This window comes from Ranitomeya imitator, chromosome 3, assembly GCF_032444005.1.
Source record: "Ranitomeya imitator isolate aRanImi1 chromosome 3, aRanImi1.pri, whole genome shotgun sequence".
In the NCBI taxonomy this organism is placed as follows: domain Eukaryota; kingdom Metazoa; phylum Chordata; class Amphibia; order Anura; family Dendrobatidae; genus Ranitomeya; species Ranitomeya imitator.
In genome coordinates, this window is record NC_091284.1 from 466,110,212 (window position 1) to 466,131,110 (window position 20,899).

Below are 20,899 nucleotides of genomic sequence, written 5' to 3' on the forward strand. Positions count from 1 at the left end.
CACAATCATGATAGTGTAGAGAGGTAATCACTATAGAATTAAAAAGGCCAAATTCACTTACAGAAATCTGTCCAAAAAAGTTAGGACAGGTGCCTGTGAGCATTTGAAGTAGGAAGGGTCATTGCAGTGATCTGGAAAAACCTATACCATGTGTAGTCCTTCACAATTACAAGCTGATAAGCAGTGTGAATGGCCTCTTCTTACATCCCCATCCTTGATATTTCTGCTATTAGATCAGAATGACATGGAGAACAGAAGTGTGAGCAGCCTCTTATCTCTACACTCCTGGTATCTCTGGTTCTAGATTAGAAAGATTGTAGTAGTGGAGAGTAGTATGAGCAGCCACTTCCTATCTTAGCACTTCTGGTATGTTCAGAATCTGATCAGAAAGACATGGTAGACAGTAGTTTGAGCATCCTCATCTTACCTTAGCACCCCTTATATCTCCAGTAATAGATCAGAAAGACAGAGTGGACAGCAGTGTGAGCAGCCTCATCTTACCATAGCACCCCTTATATCTCCAGCAATAGACCAGAAAGACAGAGTGGACAGCAGTGTAAGCAGCCTCATTTTACCATAGCACCCCTTATATCTCCAGTAATAGATCAGAAAGACAGAGTGGACAGCAGTGTGAGCAGCCTCATCTTACCTTAGCACCCCTTATATCTCCAGTAATAGATCAGAAAGACAGAGTGGACAGCAGTGTGAGCAGCCTCATCTTACCATAGCACCCCTTATATATCTAGTAACAGATCAGAAAGACAGAGTGGACAGCAGTGTGAGCTGTTATGAAAGGCAATTCAGTACCACAATGGACATAGCGGTCAGAGCACATACAGTGATCTGACAATAACCCAAAATCATAGAACGAGCTCTGAGACGTGGGAACTCTGCAGACCGCAATCCCTAATCCTCTCCAAACAACACTAGAGGCAGCCGTGGATTGCGCCTAACTCTGCCTATGCAACTCGGCACAGCCTGAGAAACTAACTAGCCTGAAGATAGAAAATAAGCCTACCTTGCCTCAGAGAAATACCCCAAAGGAAAAGGCAGCCCCCCACATATAATGACTGTGAGTTAAGATGAAAAGACAAACGTAGAGATGAAATAGATTCAGCAAAGTGAGGCCCGACTTTCTTAACAGAGCGAGGACAGAAAAGGTAACTTTGCGATCTACACAAAACCCTAAAGAAAACCACGCAAAGGGGGCAAAAAGACCCTCCGTACCGAACTAACGGCACGGAGGTACACCCTTTGCGTCCCAGAGCTTCCAGCAAACAATTAGACAAGCTGGACAGAAAAAAATAGCAAACAAAAAGCAAAGAAGAACTTAGCTATGCAGAGCAGCAGGCCACAGGAATGATCCAGGGAAAAGCAAGTCCAACACTGGAACATTGACAGGAAGCCAGGATCAAAGCATTAGGTGGAGTTAAGTAGAGAAGCACCTAACGACCTCACCAGATCACCTGAGGGAGGAAACTCAGAAGCCGCAGTACCACTTCCCTCCACCAACAGAAGCTCACAGAGAGAATCAGCCGAAGTACCACTTGTGACCACAGGACGGAGCTTTGCCACAGAATTCACAACAGTACCCCCCCTTGAGGAGGGGTCACCGAACCCTCACCAGAGCCCCCAGGCCGACCAGGATGAGCCACATGAAAGGCACGAGCAAGATCGGGAGCATGGACATCAGAGGCAAAAACCCAGGAATTATCTTCCTGAGCATAACCCTTCCATTTAACCAGATACTGGAGTTTCCGTCTAGAAACACGAGAATCCAAAATCTTCTCCACAATATACTCCAATTCCCCCTCCACCAAAACCGGGGCAGGAGGATCAACAGATGGAACCATAGGTGCCACGTATCTCCGCAACAATGACCTATGGAAGACGTTATGTATGGAAAAAGAATCTGGAAGGGTCAGACGAAAAGACACAGGATTAAGAACCTCAGAAATCCTATACGGACCAATGAAACGAGGTTTAAACTTAGGAGAGGAAACCTTCATAGGAATATGACGAGAAGATAACCAAACCAGATCCCCAACACGAAGTCGGGGACCCACACGGCGTCTGCGATTAGCGAAACGTTGAGCCTTCTCCTGGGACAAGGTCAAATTGTCCACCACATGAGTCCAAATCTGCTGCAACCTGTCCACCACAGTATCCACACCAGGACAGTCCGAAGACTCAACCTGTCCTGAAGAGAAACGAGGATGGAACCCAGAATTGCAGAAAAATGGCGAAACCAAGGTAGCCGAGCTGGCCCGATTATTAAGGGCGAACTCAGCCAAAGGCAAAAAGGACACCCAGTCATCCTGATCGGCAGAAACAAAGCATCTCAGATATGTTTCCAAGGTCTGATTGGTTCGTTCGGTCTGGCCATTAGTCTGAGGATGGAAAGCCGAGGAAAAAGACAAGTCAATGCCCATCCTACCACAAAAGGCTCGCCAAAACCTTGAAACAAACTGGGAACCTCTGTCAGAAACGATATTCTCTGGAATGCCATGTAAACGAACCACATGCTGGAAGAACAATGGCACCAAATCAGAGGAGGAAGGCAATTTAGACAAGGGTACCAAATGGACCATCTTAGAAAAGCGATCACAGACCACCCAAATGACTGACATCTTTTGAGAAACGGGAAGATCAGAAATAAAATCCATAGAGATATGTGTCCAAGGCCTCTTCGGGACCGGCAAGGGCAAAAGCAACCCACTGGCACGAGAACAGCAGGGGTTAGCCCGAGCACAAATCCCACAGGACTGCACAAAAACACGCACATCCCGCGACAGAGACGGCCACCAAAAGGATCTAGCCACCAACTCTCTGGTACCAAAGATTCCAGGATGACCAGCCAACACCGAACAATGAACCTCAGAGATAACTTTATTGGTCCACCTATCAGGGACAAACAGTCTCTCCACTGGACAATGATCAGTTTTATTAGCCTAAAATTTTTGCAGCACCCGCCGCAAATCAGGGGAGATGGCAGACACAATTACTCCTTCCTTGAGGATACCCGCCGGCTCAGACAAACCCGGAGAGTCGGGCACAAAACTCCTAGACAGAGCATCCGCCTTCACATTTTTAGAGCCCGGAAGGTACGAAATCACAAAGTCAAAACGGGCAAAAAACAGCGACCAACGAGCCTGTCTAGGATTCAACCGCTTAGCAGACTCAAGATAAGTCAAGTTCTTATGATCAGTCAATACCACCACGCGATGCTTAGCTCCTTCAAGCCAATGACGCCACTCCTCGAATGCCCACTTCATGGCCAGCAACTCTCGGTTGCCCACATCATAATTTCGCTCAGCAGGCGAAAACTTCCTGGAAAAAAAAGCGCATGGTTTCATCACTGAGCAATCAGAACCTCTCTGCGACAAAACAGCCCCTGCTCCAATCTCAGAAGCATCAACCTCGACCTGGAACGGAAGAGAAACATCTGGTTGACACAACACAGGGGCAGAAGAAAAACGACGCTTCAAGTCTTGAAAAGCTTCCACAGCAGCAGAAGACCAATTGACCAAATCAGCACCCTTCTTGGTCAAATCGGTCAATGGTTTGGCAATACTAGAAAAATTGCAGATGAAGCGACGATAAAAATTAGCAAAGCCCAGGAACTTTTGCAGACTTTTCAGAGATGTCGGCTGAGTCCAATCATGGATGGCTTGGACCTTAACAGGATCCATCTCGATAGTAGAAGGGGAAAAGATGAACCCCAAAAATGAAACCTTCTGCACACCAAAGAGACACTTTGATCCCTTCACAAACAAAGAATTAGCACGCAGGACCTGAAAAACTGTTCTGACCTGCTTCACATGAGACTCCCAATCATCCGAGAAGATCAAAATGTCATCCAAGTACACAATCAGGAATTTATCCAGGTACTCTCGGAAGATGTCATGCATAAAGGACTGAAACACTGATGGAGCATTGGCAAGTCCGAATGGCATCACTAGATACTCAAAATGACCCTCGGGCGTATTAAATGCAGTTTTCCCTTCATCTCCTCGCCTGATTCGCACCAGATTATACGCACCACGAAGATCTATCTTGGTGAACCAACTAGCCCCCTTAATCCGAGCAAACAAATCAGATAACAATGGCAAGGGGTACTGAAATTTAACAGTGATCTTATTTAGAAGGCGGTAATCTATACAAGATCTCAGCGAACCATCCTTCTTGGCTACAAAAAAGAACCCTGCTCCTAATGGTGACGATGATGGGCGAATATGCCCCTTCTCCAGGGATTCCTTCACATAACTGCGCATAGCGGCGTGCTCAGGCACGGATAAATTAAACAGTCGACCTTTTGGGAATTTACTACCAGGAATCAAATTGATAGCACAATCACAATCCCTATGCGGAGGTAGGGCATCGGACTTGGGCTCATCAAATACATCCCGGTAATCAGACAAGAACTCTGGAACCTCAGAAGGGGTGGATGACGAAATTGACAGAAATGGAACATCACCATGTACCCCCTGACAACCCCAGCTGGACACCGACATGGATTTCCAATCTAATACTGGATTATGGGCTTGTAGCCATGGCAACCCCAACACAACCACATCATGCAGATTATGCAACACCAGAAAGCGAATAACCTCCTGATGTGCAGGAGCCATGCACATGGTCAGCTGGGTCCAGTATTGAGGCTTATTCTTGGCCAAAGGCGTGGCATCTATTCCTCTCAATGGAATAGGACACTGCAAGGGCTCTAAGAGAAACCCACAACGCTTAGCATACTCCAAGTCCATCAAATTCAGGGCAGCGCCTGAATCCACAAATGCCATGACAGAATACGATGACAAAGAGCAGATCAAGGTAACAGACAGAAGAAATTTTGACTGTACCGTACCAATGGTGGCAGACCTAGCGAACCGCTTAGTGCGATTAGGACAATCAGAGATAGCATGAGTGGAATCACCACAGTAGAAACACAGCCCATTCAGACGTCTGTGTTCTTGCCGTTCAACTCTGGTCAAAGTCCTATCGCACTGCATAGGCTCAGGTTTAAGCTCAGGTAATACCGCCAAATGGTGCACAGATTTACGCTCACGCAAGCGTCGACCGATCTGAATGGCCAAAGACATAGACTCATTCAAACCAGCAGGCATAGGAAATCCCACCATGACATCCTTAAGGGCTTCAGAGAGACCCTTTCTGAACATAGCTGCCAGCGCAGATTCATTCCATTGAGTGAGCATGGACCACTTTCTAAATTTCTGACAATATACCTCTATCTCATCCTGACCCTGACAATGAGCCAGCAAATTTTTCTCTGCCTGATCCACTGAATTAGGTTCATCGTACAGCAATCCGAGCGCCAGGAAAAACGCATCGATATTACTCAATGCAGGATCTCCTGGTGCAAGAGAAAATGCCCAGTCCTGAGGGTCGCCGCGCAAAAAAGAAATAACAATCAAAACCTGTTGAACTGGATCACCAGAGGAGCGAGGTTTCAAGGCCAGAAATAATTTACAATTATTTTTGAAACTCAGAAACTTAGTTCTATCTCCAAAAAACAAATCAGGAATAGGAATTCTTGGTTCTAACATAGATTTCTGATCAATAGTGTCTTGAATCTTTTGTACTCTTGCCGAGAGCTGATCCACAGATGAAGACAGACTTCTAATGTCCATCGCTACACCTGTGTACTGAACCACCCAAATGTCTAGGGGAAAAAAAAGGCAAAACACAGTGCAAAGAAAAAAAAATGGTCTCAGAACTTCTTTTTTCCCTCTATTGAGAATCATTAGTACTTTGGCTTCCTGTACTGTTATGAAAGGCAATTCAGTACCACAATGGACATAGCGGTCAGAGCACATACAGTGATCTGACAATAACCCAAAATCATAGAACGAGCTCTGAGACGTGGGAACTCTGCAGACCGCAATCCCTAATCCTCTCCAAACAACACTAGAGGCAGCCGTGGATTGCGCCTAACTCTGCCTATGCAACTCGGCACAGCCTGAGAAACTAACTAGCCTGAAGATAGAAAATAAGCCTACCTTGCCTCAGAGAAATACCCCAAAGGAAAAGGCAGCCCCCCACATATAATGACTGTGAGTTAAGATGAAAAGACAAACGTAGAGATGAAATAGATTCAGCAAAGTGAGGCCCGACTTTCTTAACAGAGCGAGGACAGAAAAGGTAACTTTGCGGTCTACACAAAACCCTAAAGAAAACCACGCAAAGGGGGCAAAAAGACCCTCCGTACTGAACTAATGGCATGGAGGTACACCCTTTGCGTCCCAGAGCTTCCAGCAAAAAATTAGACAAGCTGGACAGAAAAAAATAGCAAACAAAAAGCAAAGAAGAACTTAGCTATGCAGAGCAGCAGGCCACAGGAATGATCCAGGGAAAAGCAAGTCCAACACTGGAACATTGACAGGAAGCCAGGATCAAAGCATTAGGTGGAGTTAAGTAGAGAAGCACCTAACGACCTCACCAGATCACCTGAGGGAGGAAACTCAGAAGCCGCAGTACCACTTCCCTCCACCAACAGAAGCTCACAGAGAGAATCAGCCGAAGTACCACTTGTGACCACAGGAGGGAGCTTTGCCACAGAATTCACAACAGTGAGCAGCCTCATCTTACCTAAGCACCCCTTATATCTCCAGTAATAGAACAGAAAGACAGAGTGGACAGCAGTGTGAGCAGCCTCATCTTACCATAGCACCCCTTATATCTCCAGTAATAGATCAGAAAGACAGAGTGGACAGCAGTGTGAGCAGCCTCATCTTACCTTAGCACCCCTTATATCTCCAGTAATAGATCAGAAAGACAGAGTGGACAGCAGTGTGAGCAGCCTCATCTTACCATAGCACCCCTTATATCTCCAGTGATAGATCAGAAAGACAGAGTGGACAGCAGTGTGCGCAGCCTCATCTTACCTTAGCACCCCTTATATCTCCAGTAATGGATCAGAAAGACAGAGTGGGCAGCAGTGTGCACAGACTCATCTTACCATAGCACTCCTTATATATCTAGTAACAGATCAGAAAGACAGAGTGGACAGCAGTGTGTGCAGACTCATCTTACCTTAGCACCCCTTATATCTCCAGTAATGGATCAGAAAGACAGAGTGGACAGCAGTGTGCGCAGCCTCATCTTACCTTAGCACCCCTTATATCTCCAGTAATAGATCAGAAAGACAGAGTGGACAGCAGTGTGCGCAGCCTCATCTTACCTTAGCACCCCTTATATATCTAGTAATAGATCAGAAAGACAGTGGATAGCAGTGTGAGCGGCCTCATCTTACTTCACCACTCCTGGTATTTTCTTCTTTCATATGTGTTTCATCACATTCGTGGTGAGCTGGCCTTTCCTTTCCTATTTCGATATTACAATACAATACAATGAGTGAAATATCCTGAAATATACCTGGATATTTTTTGCTATGTGTGCATAAAGTTCCCCACAAATTGTACTGCATGTTTTGTTGTGGCTTTAGTGCCAAAATTCCACAGTGTCAATAAGTTTGTTACTGAGGGTATATTCACATGCTTTATGTCAGATATTGCTGTTCACATGAAGGTGATTGCTTTTGTCGCAAGCACATCAAATTCTGCAACAAATCTGCCATATATGAATAACATCTTTGAGGAATATAGCCTTATGTAGTAGCAATACTACAATTCAAGAGGTGACAGTTCCGAGGTATGAGTTACATAGTTACAAGGTTGAAAAAAAGACATAATTACATTAAGTTCATCCTTTCTCCACCAGTTATGCATTCTCTATCACTAGATTATGTAAAAGCCACAATGTAATTTATTGTGAGAAAATAATCCAGCCCTTATAAATGCTGATATAGTGTCTTCCATTACTAACTCTTACGGTCAGGCATTCCTCAGGCTTACTAGTCAAACTGTAAAGAACCCTTTCATTTTTAGCTGCCACACACGTAATGGATTTCCCCTGACCTTTGTAAGGAATAAATCATGTGCCAGTCCATTGTATTGACCACACTTGTACTAATACGTGTTCTGAGACCACCTTTGAGGCGTAATTTTTCTAAGCTAAACGAGGCCAGTTCGTCTAACCTTTCATTGTATGAGAGAGCTTCCATCCCACTTATTCTTTTTAAAATGTGGAGCCCAAAACTGGATCCCATGTTCTAGATGTGGCCTCACAAGTGATATATGGAGGGTTAATAACACAGTAAGTAATTGGGACCTCAGATTTTACCTGTCTTTTTATACACCCTAAAGTTCACTAAGCAGACACCAGTTCTGGAAATACTGTATGTGGAAACTGATGCAGAACAGGAGCAAACATTTCATAATATCAGATTTCTTGGCTATTCATTCTTAGTACAATGTACTTGGACATCTGCTGTAACACTCACCATAAAATAATCCAGTAAAATGCTAATGCTTTTCACACTAAATACATGTGCAGCTGTGGCTACTGGCGCTCGCAGGTTCAATCACTGTAGCTCCACTATATATGGAAACTTCCCATCACTATGATTGTTTTCAGTTCCATTTATTTCTCCTTTTGCTTTGGATTTTATAGACATTGGAAGGTTTGTGAAAACTGTCAAAAAAATAATTTCCCAAAACAACCAATCACAGTGCAGCTTTTATCTTACCAAATGTGTTTTTAAAATGAAAGTTCAGCCCTTCAAGAATATCGATGTAGTCATATTAATTTGTTTTAAGGATATGGTTGATATGTACTTTTTCTTTGCAGCGTTAACCTTTTAGTGATCGAGAAACCTTTCATCTTCTTCACTTTAATTTTTTTCATCACCTTCTTCCAGGAGCCATAGCCTTTTCATTTTTGCCTTGACATAGGTGTATGAGGGCTTGTTTGTGGGATATGCTGCAGTTTTGAATGACATTATTCATTTTTAAATTAAAGTGTACTGATAAACGGCCAAAAAATTCCAACTTTCCAAGTGTAATGAAATAGTGTGAAAAATGCAATTCCACGTTTGTTTTTTGGGTTTTGTTTCTACACCTAGGCTCCAGTCATTGCTGTTAGATCTAGATGCCAGCTTTGTAATATAGCTGGCATCTACCATGTGTAGGGGAAGCTCAGATCCTGAGTCGCTTCACACCTGCGGACCCCCGCCCAAGATGATTATTCATCTGATAATGTGGCAATAACAATTAAAAAGTTGAGCGCTGAGTGGTTGCTTTGGTTAACAAAGACAGATTTTAGTAGACATCTCTGATAAAATAAATCAATTGACTTTTGAATGAGTAAAATGTAAAATAACATATAAAGTGGGGGACATGACTGAGGCAGCAGATGCCCTGGTACAGGCTGTTTAAAGAGAACCTATCAGGTGATTCATGCTTCCCAAACTGTGGGCAGCATGAATCGAAGCTTGGCTGTCATAATTTGCCTATAGATGTGTCTAGAAGCAGTGAGTGACTGTTCAGCCACCCAATGTAGGCCAGAGGTGTGCTGAGCTTTCAGCATTGTGATGGACAGCTCAGCCGTCCAATCGCAGGCTGGGGTGTGCTGAGCTGTCAGTGTGCTGAGAGACAGTTCAGGTGTCGAATTAGAGCAAGGGTGTGCCGGGTCTTCCTCCATGTGTTTAATATTCAAGTGATTACCTGGCTATTTAGCTGGCTCTCTGCCTCCAATTAGTGCCAGTTGTAGCTTTGCTTAAATAGTGTTCGCTTGCTCTGTTATCTGTGTTCCTATGTTTGAGCTTTGTTGCCCCACCTTGGACCTTGTCTTTGACCATACATTTGCCTTGTCCTTTTGTCTTGATCTGCTACCTTCCTGGAATTCTAACCTTGGATTGTGACCTGACTATGCCTTTGCTTTACCCTTTTTTTATGATGACTTCTATTGGTATCTCGCACCGGACCTCTTGACTACCCAGCCTCAGGGCTTGTCCATGAGTAGTGACTAGCGTCAAACTGACATTTCACAGAAAATATAATTTGAAGTCCCGCTAGGAACAAAAGCTGGAGGTCAGACTTGTGTGGCGACACCCCTGGCTATTTTTTTCCACTGCACCTGTAGCTGATGGACAGCTCTTTCCCTTGATTATAAATAGGGAGAAATTTGTTAATCAACTGCAGCAGTGCTGGGAAGAGTTGGCTGGGGTCAAATCCCAGTTTGTCTGGTCTCCGGCTATGGTCCTAGAATGAATCTTCTAAGTATTTTTTCTCTGATACACCAGAGCATTTTAGAGAATAATATATCTGGCTGACAGGTTTCCTTTAACGTAGATGCCTTTGCCTATCCTTGTAATTTATTAATTTATTGATTCACAAGAAGACTAATATCTAAAATGTATATACGTTATTAGATATGCATTAATATCCAAAAATAAAGTGCACAGTGTATGTATTTGATGCTGCTTTATTCTCTTGATTTTTAGCAGCATAGGAATTAAACGGAGCCACCCCTCATTTATTGATTCACTGAAGGAATCTCTAATCGTGCTAAGTAAGCTAAATCTGAACCTTTCTGTTTAATTCTCATGAGAACCAGATTGCTGATAAGCTGCTACTGACTAGTGACTCTACCTAAAAATAACAGTCAGACCCTACATATTTCTAAAGTCTCTGTCATCAGGGGTCATCATTGGTATGTAATTAATCATGCTAAGTTGCCATGCATACTATATTGTGTGCCCTATGCTTAGTATCATGCATTGATGTATCCATAGCTAGCATATATAAACTTGCTCCTAAATGCAATGAAAAAAGGAATGTAAGTCTGAACTAAGTCGTCTACAAGAGTTTCTGAAACCTTTTCGCACGAGACTGGAGTCATGATTTTCTTGTTTGCCTTTCACCCACACCCATATTCTGTACTTTGGATTTTTTTTTTGCTATGAGGCTAAGAACTTACCAGCAAATGATTGCTATCTGTTCTGCCCTGCGATGATGTGTTAAGGCTCAGGCAGCAATTCACCGGTCAATTTTGAGCACATGTCAACAGAACAGCTCTTTCACTTTCGGGCTGCTCTGTCGACAGTGCGTCACTGCCAATGTCATACTGATTGACAGCTGGTTTCACTCAGTTGTTAACAGAGCAAATATAAAATTCAAAAATTGGATCGGCACTCTATATGTCAAGGTGGTGCTTGTGGAGAAATATTGACAGACTAGACCGGATTGAAGTGAAAGAACTGCTTCGTTGATGTGACATCACCGGAAGCAGGAGAATCACCAGCAGGAGTGGTCCGTGAATGCTTTGAACCAGAAGAGTACGGTGCAAAACATGCTGTTTCTTGTAAATTCTTAGCCCCATAGCCAAAAATTCCCAAAATTCACAGATACCCCATTTAAGTAATTCACACCTTCACCGAAGATTATATCAGATGTGTTGGACAGACTAGTGGGCCTGTTGTCCTAACTATTGTACACATATTTGGTTGAAGTAGTGGCTCACTTAGAATCTACTCTCTTTGAGGAATTACAGGACATCCAGTGAACCTTAAAGAAGCACTCACATCAAAGTTGTTATCCTCTTAATATATTGCATTCATCATATGATATGGCACTGTGTACTTACAATTGCTCATTTTGCCCTTCTACCTAGTTAATTCTTTTGTTGTCCATTAGGTCTACTTGCAGTCTACATTATCCATTTATCTATATAGTTCTGCTCTAAACTGCCTATCCCTGTAGTGTGCATTCCATTTGTCATTTTAGGTGCAACCACCCTTATTTGAAGATCTGTGGTATCTCTTTGCTACATTTTGGGAAACCCTTACTTGCTTTTTAAACCTGTTTTATAGATATAAATTTAGATTAAAGTTTCAACCATTTTTTAACAATTTGCAGCATATGTGCCTTCTTGCACAGGGTTTAGTATCTCTTGTAGTGTCTTTTATTGTAATTTTGAAGGTTTTGGAATGTACCTTATGACTTAGTGTCTTGATTTAACAATATAGCAATGTCATTAGCTATTGTCTTCATCTGAACTGAGAATATACTGCAATCAAAAAATAATGTGACTTGTATATTTTAGGTAACTAAACATGGAAATCAGTACCCATTACATGGAAGCCTAACAATTCCAAGTGAAAGGATTCTGAGAAAAGACGTAAAGCTAGAGAGAGTTTAAAACTATTGCTACAAATATGCTGAAACCAAGTGGACTAAAAATCCCAGGAAGGGGAGCAAAACACTCGAGTCCAGTGGGAAGATCTTCAGCCGGATCTGGTGTTACTGGCAGCACCAGCTCTAAAGAAGGTACGTGTAAATACATATCTGTTTGTACTGTATTAGATTTTTTGTGTGTGAATTTATGCTATATTATACGCCACTTTTGTGGTATAAATTATACTGACCACGCCTGAATGCTAAGCCCTGACAACTTGTCAAAAAGTTAGTGTTCCATACTGGTGTATAAAAATACCATAAATCACATTTGTTTTGTGCAACTCTGAATTGAGCAAAAATGTGAAACTTGTTAATGCCAGAAAACTGATGCTTAATGAATCAGCTCATATTGTATACCTGAAAAGAACCTTGATAAAGGCGAGGCATTGGGGAAGATTTGCTATGTTACATATGCCAAAAAAAACTCCACTTTCTGTGGTTAGTCTGGTAAGGGGCTTGGCTTTGTGGAAAGTTGGTATGGCTTTGTATGAAGGCTGTTTTCTAATTGTGATGTTGTACATAAAAAAAAACTAGCAAAAACGATAACATTTTGGCACAAAGTTAGCTAAGTAATAGGTGGTGTAAACTTAGATTAGACAGTCTAAAGGTTTATCATCAAAAATAAGAAACTGTCCAGTCTAAGTTTGCATTTTCAAAAAATTAAGACAGTTTCAAAAACTCTACTACAATATCTGTACATTTGTGTCTCTCAGATTAAAATTACTTGGGGCTATTTTAATTAGAAAATAAATAGTAAGGGACCATTGACTATAAAAAGAAATAGCACATTGGCCAATAAAAAACCCAGAATGATCTGAGAGGAGGCAAGAATAAACTTTGTGGTTTGGAAGTGACATTCTTGGGTGGAATTCTCACCAGTGCAAACCTCCCCCATTCACATATTGAAATAAAGAAATGTAGAGCATTCTTGGTAAAAAAATATTCTTAGCCTGGACTCAGTAACCAGCCACAGAGAAATACATGGGAACTAATGTGATGAATGCAGCTTGATTTGTTTTGAGCGCTGTCATACATTGTAAATAATTGCTAGAGATAACAGTTGCCACAATACATATAAAGGTGACCAGGAATGTGTTTGTGCATTAAGATTATGGTCTGTAATACAACAGGACCATTGCTGACGTGAGTCTTGTGCTGAACAAGTCCGGAGCTGAGGCGAGTATTTGGCTCAGCAACAAAGCCTCCCAATGAATGAATGACTTTTTGTTCTCGGATGGAATTCTGTGTCACTGGTAGAACTTGGTCATCATTTTCTGGTCGTGGATTCTTCACTTGAACCTTGCAGGACTGTTGACCCATATGGATTGCTTTATATGGCATTATATATGATAACTTTGTTGGAGTTCAGGCTATAGTTTTTATTATTTAAAAATAAAGTTTCTATTACATATACAGTAGCATGTAAAATTTTGGCCACCTCGTCAAAATTACTGTTAGGTTGAAGATGAAATGAACCAATATAGCTCTACCACCAGCTTGGTTACTGCAGATTCTATCCTTCTGAATCCAATATTTTATAGCATATTTAAAATATAAACTTTAATAATGCACTGTTAAAACACATCAACCCTGGATATAGCAAATTCTAGGTCCATAAGTGTGTGTAAATAGGCCCCACGTTAATAGTTAACTGGACCTGAAAGAACAGATTCTGCTAGGTAAAAATAATATATTCGCTTAGAATGAGATCACACTAGCAGAAGAGTGCCACAACAAAATAGAACATACAAGAATAAAAAGTGTCATAGTGCATAAAAAGTGCAAAAAAAGTGTCAATCTCACACACTTAATCGGTGGAGGGTAAGCATATTGGACAGATTCATCTGGATGTTCAGGAGCCGCTGTATAAACCTATCCTCTCTGGTGCCCTCTGTAGGTGTTCCCGCCCTGACAAGGGCAGTAACCAACTATGGTCCTCAAATTAAAAGCCCAAATAAAAGTCTCCCGACGCGTTTCTTTTCTCAGTCTCGAGTCATGAGGTCCACATTGCTCTCTCTCATACAGCAGAAAGATGCCTCAGTGCTTCAAAGTGCTTAGTAACAGAATAGGGAAAAAAGCAGAAAAAGTGCATCACACAATGGTAGGTAATCCTTGGGGGAGAACAGAGTACTGCACCCTCTTTGCATCACCAAATTTTTTGCCAGGATGGGACATCACTCTAGGTATTTTACAGATCATTTCATCTTCAACTTGCTTAACAGTAATTTTAACTAGGGGTGCTGAAACTTTTACATGCTACTGTGTATCGATAGTATGTACTACGCTAAATACAGGCTTGTTGATTGCGAAGGCTTAGGCTGCACACATATTCATTAGCAGTAGAAAGGGTTAACACAGACATGGGTTAATGTGCAGATCTCATTTGGCCAGGGGTAAGCTGTGGTGCCCAAATGTCCAGAAGGCGAGATTGTAATGCCACAACAAACATATTCCAAAAATGTGTTCCTTTTGATTTGAGTCAATGCCTAATGATCAAATGCAAATAGCAAGTCTGATTACAACGTTGCCAATAATGGTGTGGAAGAATTTCAGAAAGGGCGCTTTCACGTTGCGTTCTGTGTCCCCATCAGGGCATACATCCAAACTCCCCCGCAAAATGGGGTCCGGACACATGCGCTGATGGGGCCATAGGCTGTAATGGTGATGGCAGAGCGAACGTGCATTCTGATGTACATCATTTTTGACATTGTATGCCTACACGAGGCGGACACTCAAATGTAGTAGACTGCGAATTTGCCTCCTGTACAGTCCTGTAAGAAGTGAGCATCAGAGCACCGTCACCATTACGGTCTATGGACCCGCCGGTGCATATATTCTGCATTGACTCGGAAAAAGTGCAAGGTTAATCTAATGAACATGGAGGCCTTAACACCGCGGTCATTGTCTCTAATCCCCCCTGGTCTACAAAAAGGCTCGGAATTTCCCACTTCTTCTCAGCCTGTACTACATAATGGAAAGAAACAGATGAGAATACAACCTTGTAAGTTAGAAACTGATTTTGTGGCGCTTAGTACTTTTTCATTTTCTAAGTTAATTCATCGGGGGAATGAAGACTCTTGCTGGCGCAGTTTCCTTGACAACTAAGGACCTTCTCTTAGTCCTGCTATTTTTAGTCACTCTTACCTAAAGTTGTATAAAGGGAAACTGTCCTGTTGTCCGTTGTTTATGCAGTCCTTCTTTTGGGAAGTAAGATATAAAGCAGGGGATTACTTTGGTGGGAAATATTTAGTATATTTAGTATAATTTGCATTTTATTCATTTCAATCCCAGTTTTTTTCTGTGCTTAGTGAGTGGTCCCATCTAGACAACAATGTCTGTGTGCGCAATCATACAGGGATGGGATGGGACCTCCCGCTGGACTCCTGGGCATAAAAAGAGCAGTCATTTGAATGAATGAAATACAAATTTTAACTGTATTTACACCAAACTGTTCTCTAAAATGAGCAGACAGCATGTTTAACATGACAGTTTCCCTTTAAAGAAGTATTGCGTTGTAGTAGATACACCGAATTAAATCTATCAAGAAGAAATGTTTCAGGCAGTGAATTTTCTTATTGGTAATTTATATTTATATTAACATTGACTTCAAGAATTGGTCACCGTTCACATACAACAAAGAAAATCCCACATTTAGTATTTCTGATTTCACTGCCATGACGTTTGGTCATTTCGGCAGACGCATTTCTAGATGTATTATACCTTTCCTAGACAGGGAAGCCTTTTGTTTGCTCTAGTATTTCACTGCATTAGACAATGTGTATTCTTAATGAATACGTTTTTTGTTATAGACCTTGGATTAAATTCTTTTCGTTGCCATAGTAACAGTCAGAGAAACGCTTTTCCGTTCTAGCAGCACACATCAGAGTCATTTGTCTGATGTTCTACATGACAATAGGTGTCCTAGTCGATCATGTATTGCAGTCACGTGGTAATGTTTAGCGTATTGTTGGGTGCTAGAAGTAGTGAAGCAGTATGGTAGAATGATGCTACGTAATAATACTTGACTTCACAAATTACACCAGTCACTGTCTCAGACATGGCTTTCAATGAGAGGGGTCGATATTGACAGAGGCTGTGGCTTGGGGCAACTGGTCTGTCTATGTATTATATAGATGTATATTCAGCTGTGAGAACAGCTGATCGATTGACAACAGATCAGTAGTCTGGCTTTAGTATAAAAACAAATATAAAAGAGAACAAAGTGTAAAAGAGAACAACAGACTTCCTATTGTGTATGGTATCAGGCTTCCTTCCTATCAAATAAAACACTATTTGGTTAGCTAAATAAATCATCCTTTTTACAAGGAGAAATGTACATAAATATTTTGGAGTTATTACTTTTAAAGAAGATCTTTCACCAGCTCAAAAGTGGACAGTTTTTACTCTTACTACTTCTCCCCCAAGTATTACGTTTTGTTGTTTTTGCAAACCCACTTTTCGGTTCCTGAGATATGGTGCTTTTTATTTAAGGGTTAATTTTTATGGCTTTTACCAAGCGTGTGTGGCTCAAAGGATTATCTAGGAGGACTCTTTAGGCTGCTCTGCTTTATCCAAAAGAAGAAAATGTCCAGCTTCACCGAATCCGTGAAAAAAAGGTTTCTTTATTCACAAACTTGTAACATAGAGGATACAAACCTCAGCAGGAACCATATGGGTGTGAATCTCAACGCGTTTCTGGAGACTAATCTCCCTTAATCATGACAACACATGTCATGATTATGGGAGCTTCGTCTCCAGAAACGCGTTGAGATTCATACCATATGGTTCGTGCTAAAGTTAGTATCCTCTATGTTACAAGTTTGTGAATAAAGAAACCTTTTTTTCACGGATTCGGTGAAGCTGGACATTTTCTTCTTTTGGATAAAGCAGAGCAGCCTAAAGAGGCCTCCTAGATAATCCTTTGAGCCACACAGCCTTGGTAAAATCCATAAAAATAAATACACGCCTGGACACAGTGGGCCCGTGCTCCAGAAGTTCAGCTTATGCATCACGGGTGAGCTGGTTTATATTTCTTCTGCTCTGCTTTATGCCTCATGGGTAAAGACCATCAAAATTACCACTGAATGAAAAGGCTTACATTTCAAACCGTTTGGCAGATGTCAAAATAACTCCAAAAAACATAATACTTAGAGGATCAGCAGGAATAAAATAAGGTGAAAATTGGCCACCTTTGTTCTGTTGACATGTTCTCTTTAAGGGAGATACCATAGCTGTAGAAAAAAAGACAATGACCTCACATGCAAAAATGATACGTTGATCTAATGCCACTAGAGGAAAATTTACAAAACAGAATATGAGGATTTTAGTTTAACATTCTGATCAGACTGTATGAAGCCCATTACTACGTCACGGCGAACCTCTCATTGAGTCCCTAGGTGCTTGACCATGTGCCGATGACCAATTACACAACAGCATATTAGCAGGGAAGCAACCTGGTGCCCCACAGCACCCATGCTGAAAGTCCTCATGGCTCCATGTCACACCACCCCACAGGCACACCACCACAACAGCAATGGCCACCACACAGAACCTACACCAAGTGAGTTCCCCTTAGGACAAGTTCACACGTTCAATATTTGATCAGTATTTTACTTCAGTATCTGTAAGCCAAAACCAGGAGTGGGTGATAAATACAGAAGCGGTGACATGTTTCTATTATACTTTTCCTCTGATTGTTCCACTCCTAGTTTTGGCTTACAGATACTGAGGTAAAATACTGACCAAAATACTGAACGTGTGAACTTGTCCTTAAGGCAGAAGTCAATTATAAAATGAGGCATTCAGACTCCACGTTAAAACCCTTCTGATGTAAAATTATTGCCACCTCAATTGGTGTCCTAACATCCTAAAACATATAGCAATAATAATGCAAAGACTAATGCATTTTCTTTCTAGATACAAGAATTTCTCCTAAAAATTGATGTAATGGACTCAGTGAGGCGAGAGCAAAAGTCATTTTCACCTTTATATAAGAATATACACTGCTCAAAAAATAAAGAGAACACTTAAACATCACAATGTAACTACAAGTCAATCATACTTCTGTAAAATCAACCCAACTAGTTATGAAACAACAATGATTGTGAATCAATTTCCCCTGCTGTTGTGCAAGTGTAACATCCACAGCCTCATCAGGACAATGCCCAGGCATTGTAGGGAGGTCATACAGGCACGCAGAGGCCACACACTACTGAGCATCATTTCCTTGTCTTGAGGCATTTCCACTGAAGTTGGATCAGCCTGCAATTTGATTTTCCACTTTGATTTTGAGCATCATTCCAACTCCAGACCTCCATGGGATATTAGTTGTGATTTACATTCATCACTTTTAGGTTTTATTGTTCTCAACGCATTCCACTATGTAATGAATAGAGATTTGCAACCGGACTATTTCATTCAGTGCTATCTAGGATGTGGGATTTTAGTGTTCCCTTTATTTTTTTGAGCAGTGTATATTGTATAAAAGGGAATGTGTCAGCAGGATTTCACACCCCATTGGAATAGATTTTTTATAGTTGCAATACCTAAAATAGTGTTCAATTAACTTTATTCATTCTCTGATTATAGGACATAAATACAATTTTAGGTATTTAATACATAACATTTCTTTTTTTTTACAGGCTCACCTTTGCATAAACAGGGTTCTACTTCATCAGTGGGTGCTGAAAAATCAAGTTCCAAGATCACTGAAGTGGGGGATGAGTTTCTAGGAGATTTTGTAGTTGGTGAACGTGTGTGGGTCAATGGAATAAAGTCTGGAGTTGTACAGTATCTAGGAGAAACCCAATTTGCCCCAGGTCAATGGGCAGGGGTTGTCTTGGATGATCTGGTTGGGAAAAATGATGGATCTGTAGGTGGAGTACGTTATTTTGAGTGTCAACCACTACAAGGAATATTTACCAGGCCTTCTAAGCTGACCCGACAACCTGACGGTACAGGGAGCGATTCTCATTCAGTGGAGTCTTTGACAACTCAGAACTTGTCTTTACATTCTGGAACCGCCACGCCACCTCTGACCACCCGTATTGTGCCATTACGGGAAAGTGTGCTAAACAGCACCATGAAAACAGGAAATGAGTCAGGATCTAACCTTTCGGACAGTGGATCTGTGAAAAAGGGGGACAAGGATCTGCGCCTTGGAGATCGTGTTCTGGTCAGTCACTTATTTAAGTATTAAATACGTTTCAGGTATTATTGTCATATATAAAATATTGTTTGTGTAGTTTTGAAAATCCACACTCCAAGACACAATTAGAGTACGTTCACAGGTGGCATCATTGCGTTTTAAAGTAACCTCAAAACAAAATCTTATTCATATAGTGCATTTTTCAGCTGCAGTGCATTTTTTTTTCAAACTGCAACATGTCAATACTTTCAGTTTTTATGCTGCGTTTTCTTACTCTTTCAATTGAATGCATAAAAAATATATAAGGAAATAATGAAAAATGCATCAAAAGTGTGTGTAATGTATGCAGCATTTTTCCTGCCAACACCTTGTGATTTTCATACAGAAAAAAATGCTGCAAAAAACATACCCTAAGAAAAGCAAAACAATACATCTTCTGGAATGTTTTTTTTATAGGGATTTAAGATTGTTTTCTTGTGACGATGACCTCCTTGAAAGTCATTTGTAGCAAAGAATCACAGTTTCTGTAATACCCTGTCTTCTGTCAGGAAGGAGCATTGAAAGGAAATGAGAAGCACCTTTATCTTATCAGTCTTACCACTTAATAGAATCATGATATTGTGCTAGTAGTTCTAAATCCAGATTTTGTCTGGAAGTGAGATTCTGTTTTTTTTGTGATATTTTCTGTGATGCTGCACTGCAGGGCTGGGACAAGGAATTCTGGTGCCTTAGGCAGATGAAGCCAATGGTGCTCTCCCCAATGAACCCTCAGCCTCCCAGCAAAGGAATGGGTCAGAGGCTAAGGTAAGAGGACCCCTAAAGAAGCTAATGTAACAGGACCCCTAACGCACTCCACCCTCCCCCTCCGATGGGTCAGTGAACAAGCTCTAACTACCACTTACACGAAAATTGTTACCTTTTTCACCCCAAAAATTCCAGCAAAAGTAAAAAACTGGTGCCCTATTCTTAAACTGATTTTGGTTCTGGTGACATTCATGTAGTGATGGTTGTTTCAGTGCTGTATTCATCACCAGAACCATCATCAGCACATGAATATGGAACCATACATAAATAGAACGCCAGAGGCATCAATAGTACAAAAATAAGGCACCAGAACCATTATCAGTAAATAGGTCACTAGAACCACCATCAGTACATGAATAAATCATAAGAACAACCATAAAATACATAAATATGGCACTAGGACCACCATCAGTAAATAAATACACCAGTACCATCATCAGTGCATGAATACATCACCAGAACCACCATCAGTACACGCATGCATCACCAAAATCACCATAAGTACAAGACTACGTCACCAAACATAGCACAGCAATCAACTGTATTGTCATGTCTGACCCATATACATTTGTGTCTCATGAGCCTACAACTCTCAGTATGTCCTTAACAATAGTAAGGAGATGCTTGGAGTTGTTGTTATCAATGATTATCAGACTGCGGACCATATTGGAACCACAGTATTGATGAGACATAGGCAGAATCACAAATAAACATGTACGTCCATGTACCTTATTGGTGACTTCTTCTCTGATTGGAGCTGTTCTTCCTTTTCGTCTCCATCTTATTCAGACTCCATGATGACTTTTCACATTCACAGCTCGTTTCTACATACTTCACTCTCCTCTGGTCTTCT

At 41.4% G+C, this 20,899-nt stretch overlaps 1 protein-coding gene across 4 annotated transcripts in view; it reads left to right on the forward strand.

Annotated features, from left to right (window-relative positions):
- CLIP2 (CAP-Gly domain containing linker protein 2) overlaps positions 1-20,899 on the forward strand; it is a 201,650-nt gene that overhangs the window by 69,840 nt on the left and 110,911 nt on the right. For all 4 annotated transcript variants that reach the window (XM_069757447.1, XM_069757445.1, XM_069757449.1 and 1 more), the window contains exons 2-3: positions 11,962-12,185; positions 18,737-19,269. In XM_069757447.1, the coding sequence (XP_069613548.1) occupies positions 12,074-12,185; positions 18,737-19,269 (645 nt within the window). In that variant the 5' untranslated portion in view covers positions 11,962-12,073. The remainder of the gene's footprint in view (positions 1-11,961; positions 12,186-18,736; positions 19,270-20,899) is intronic.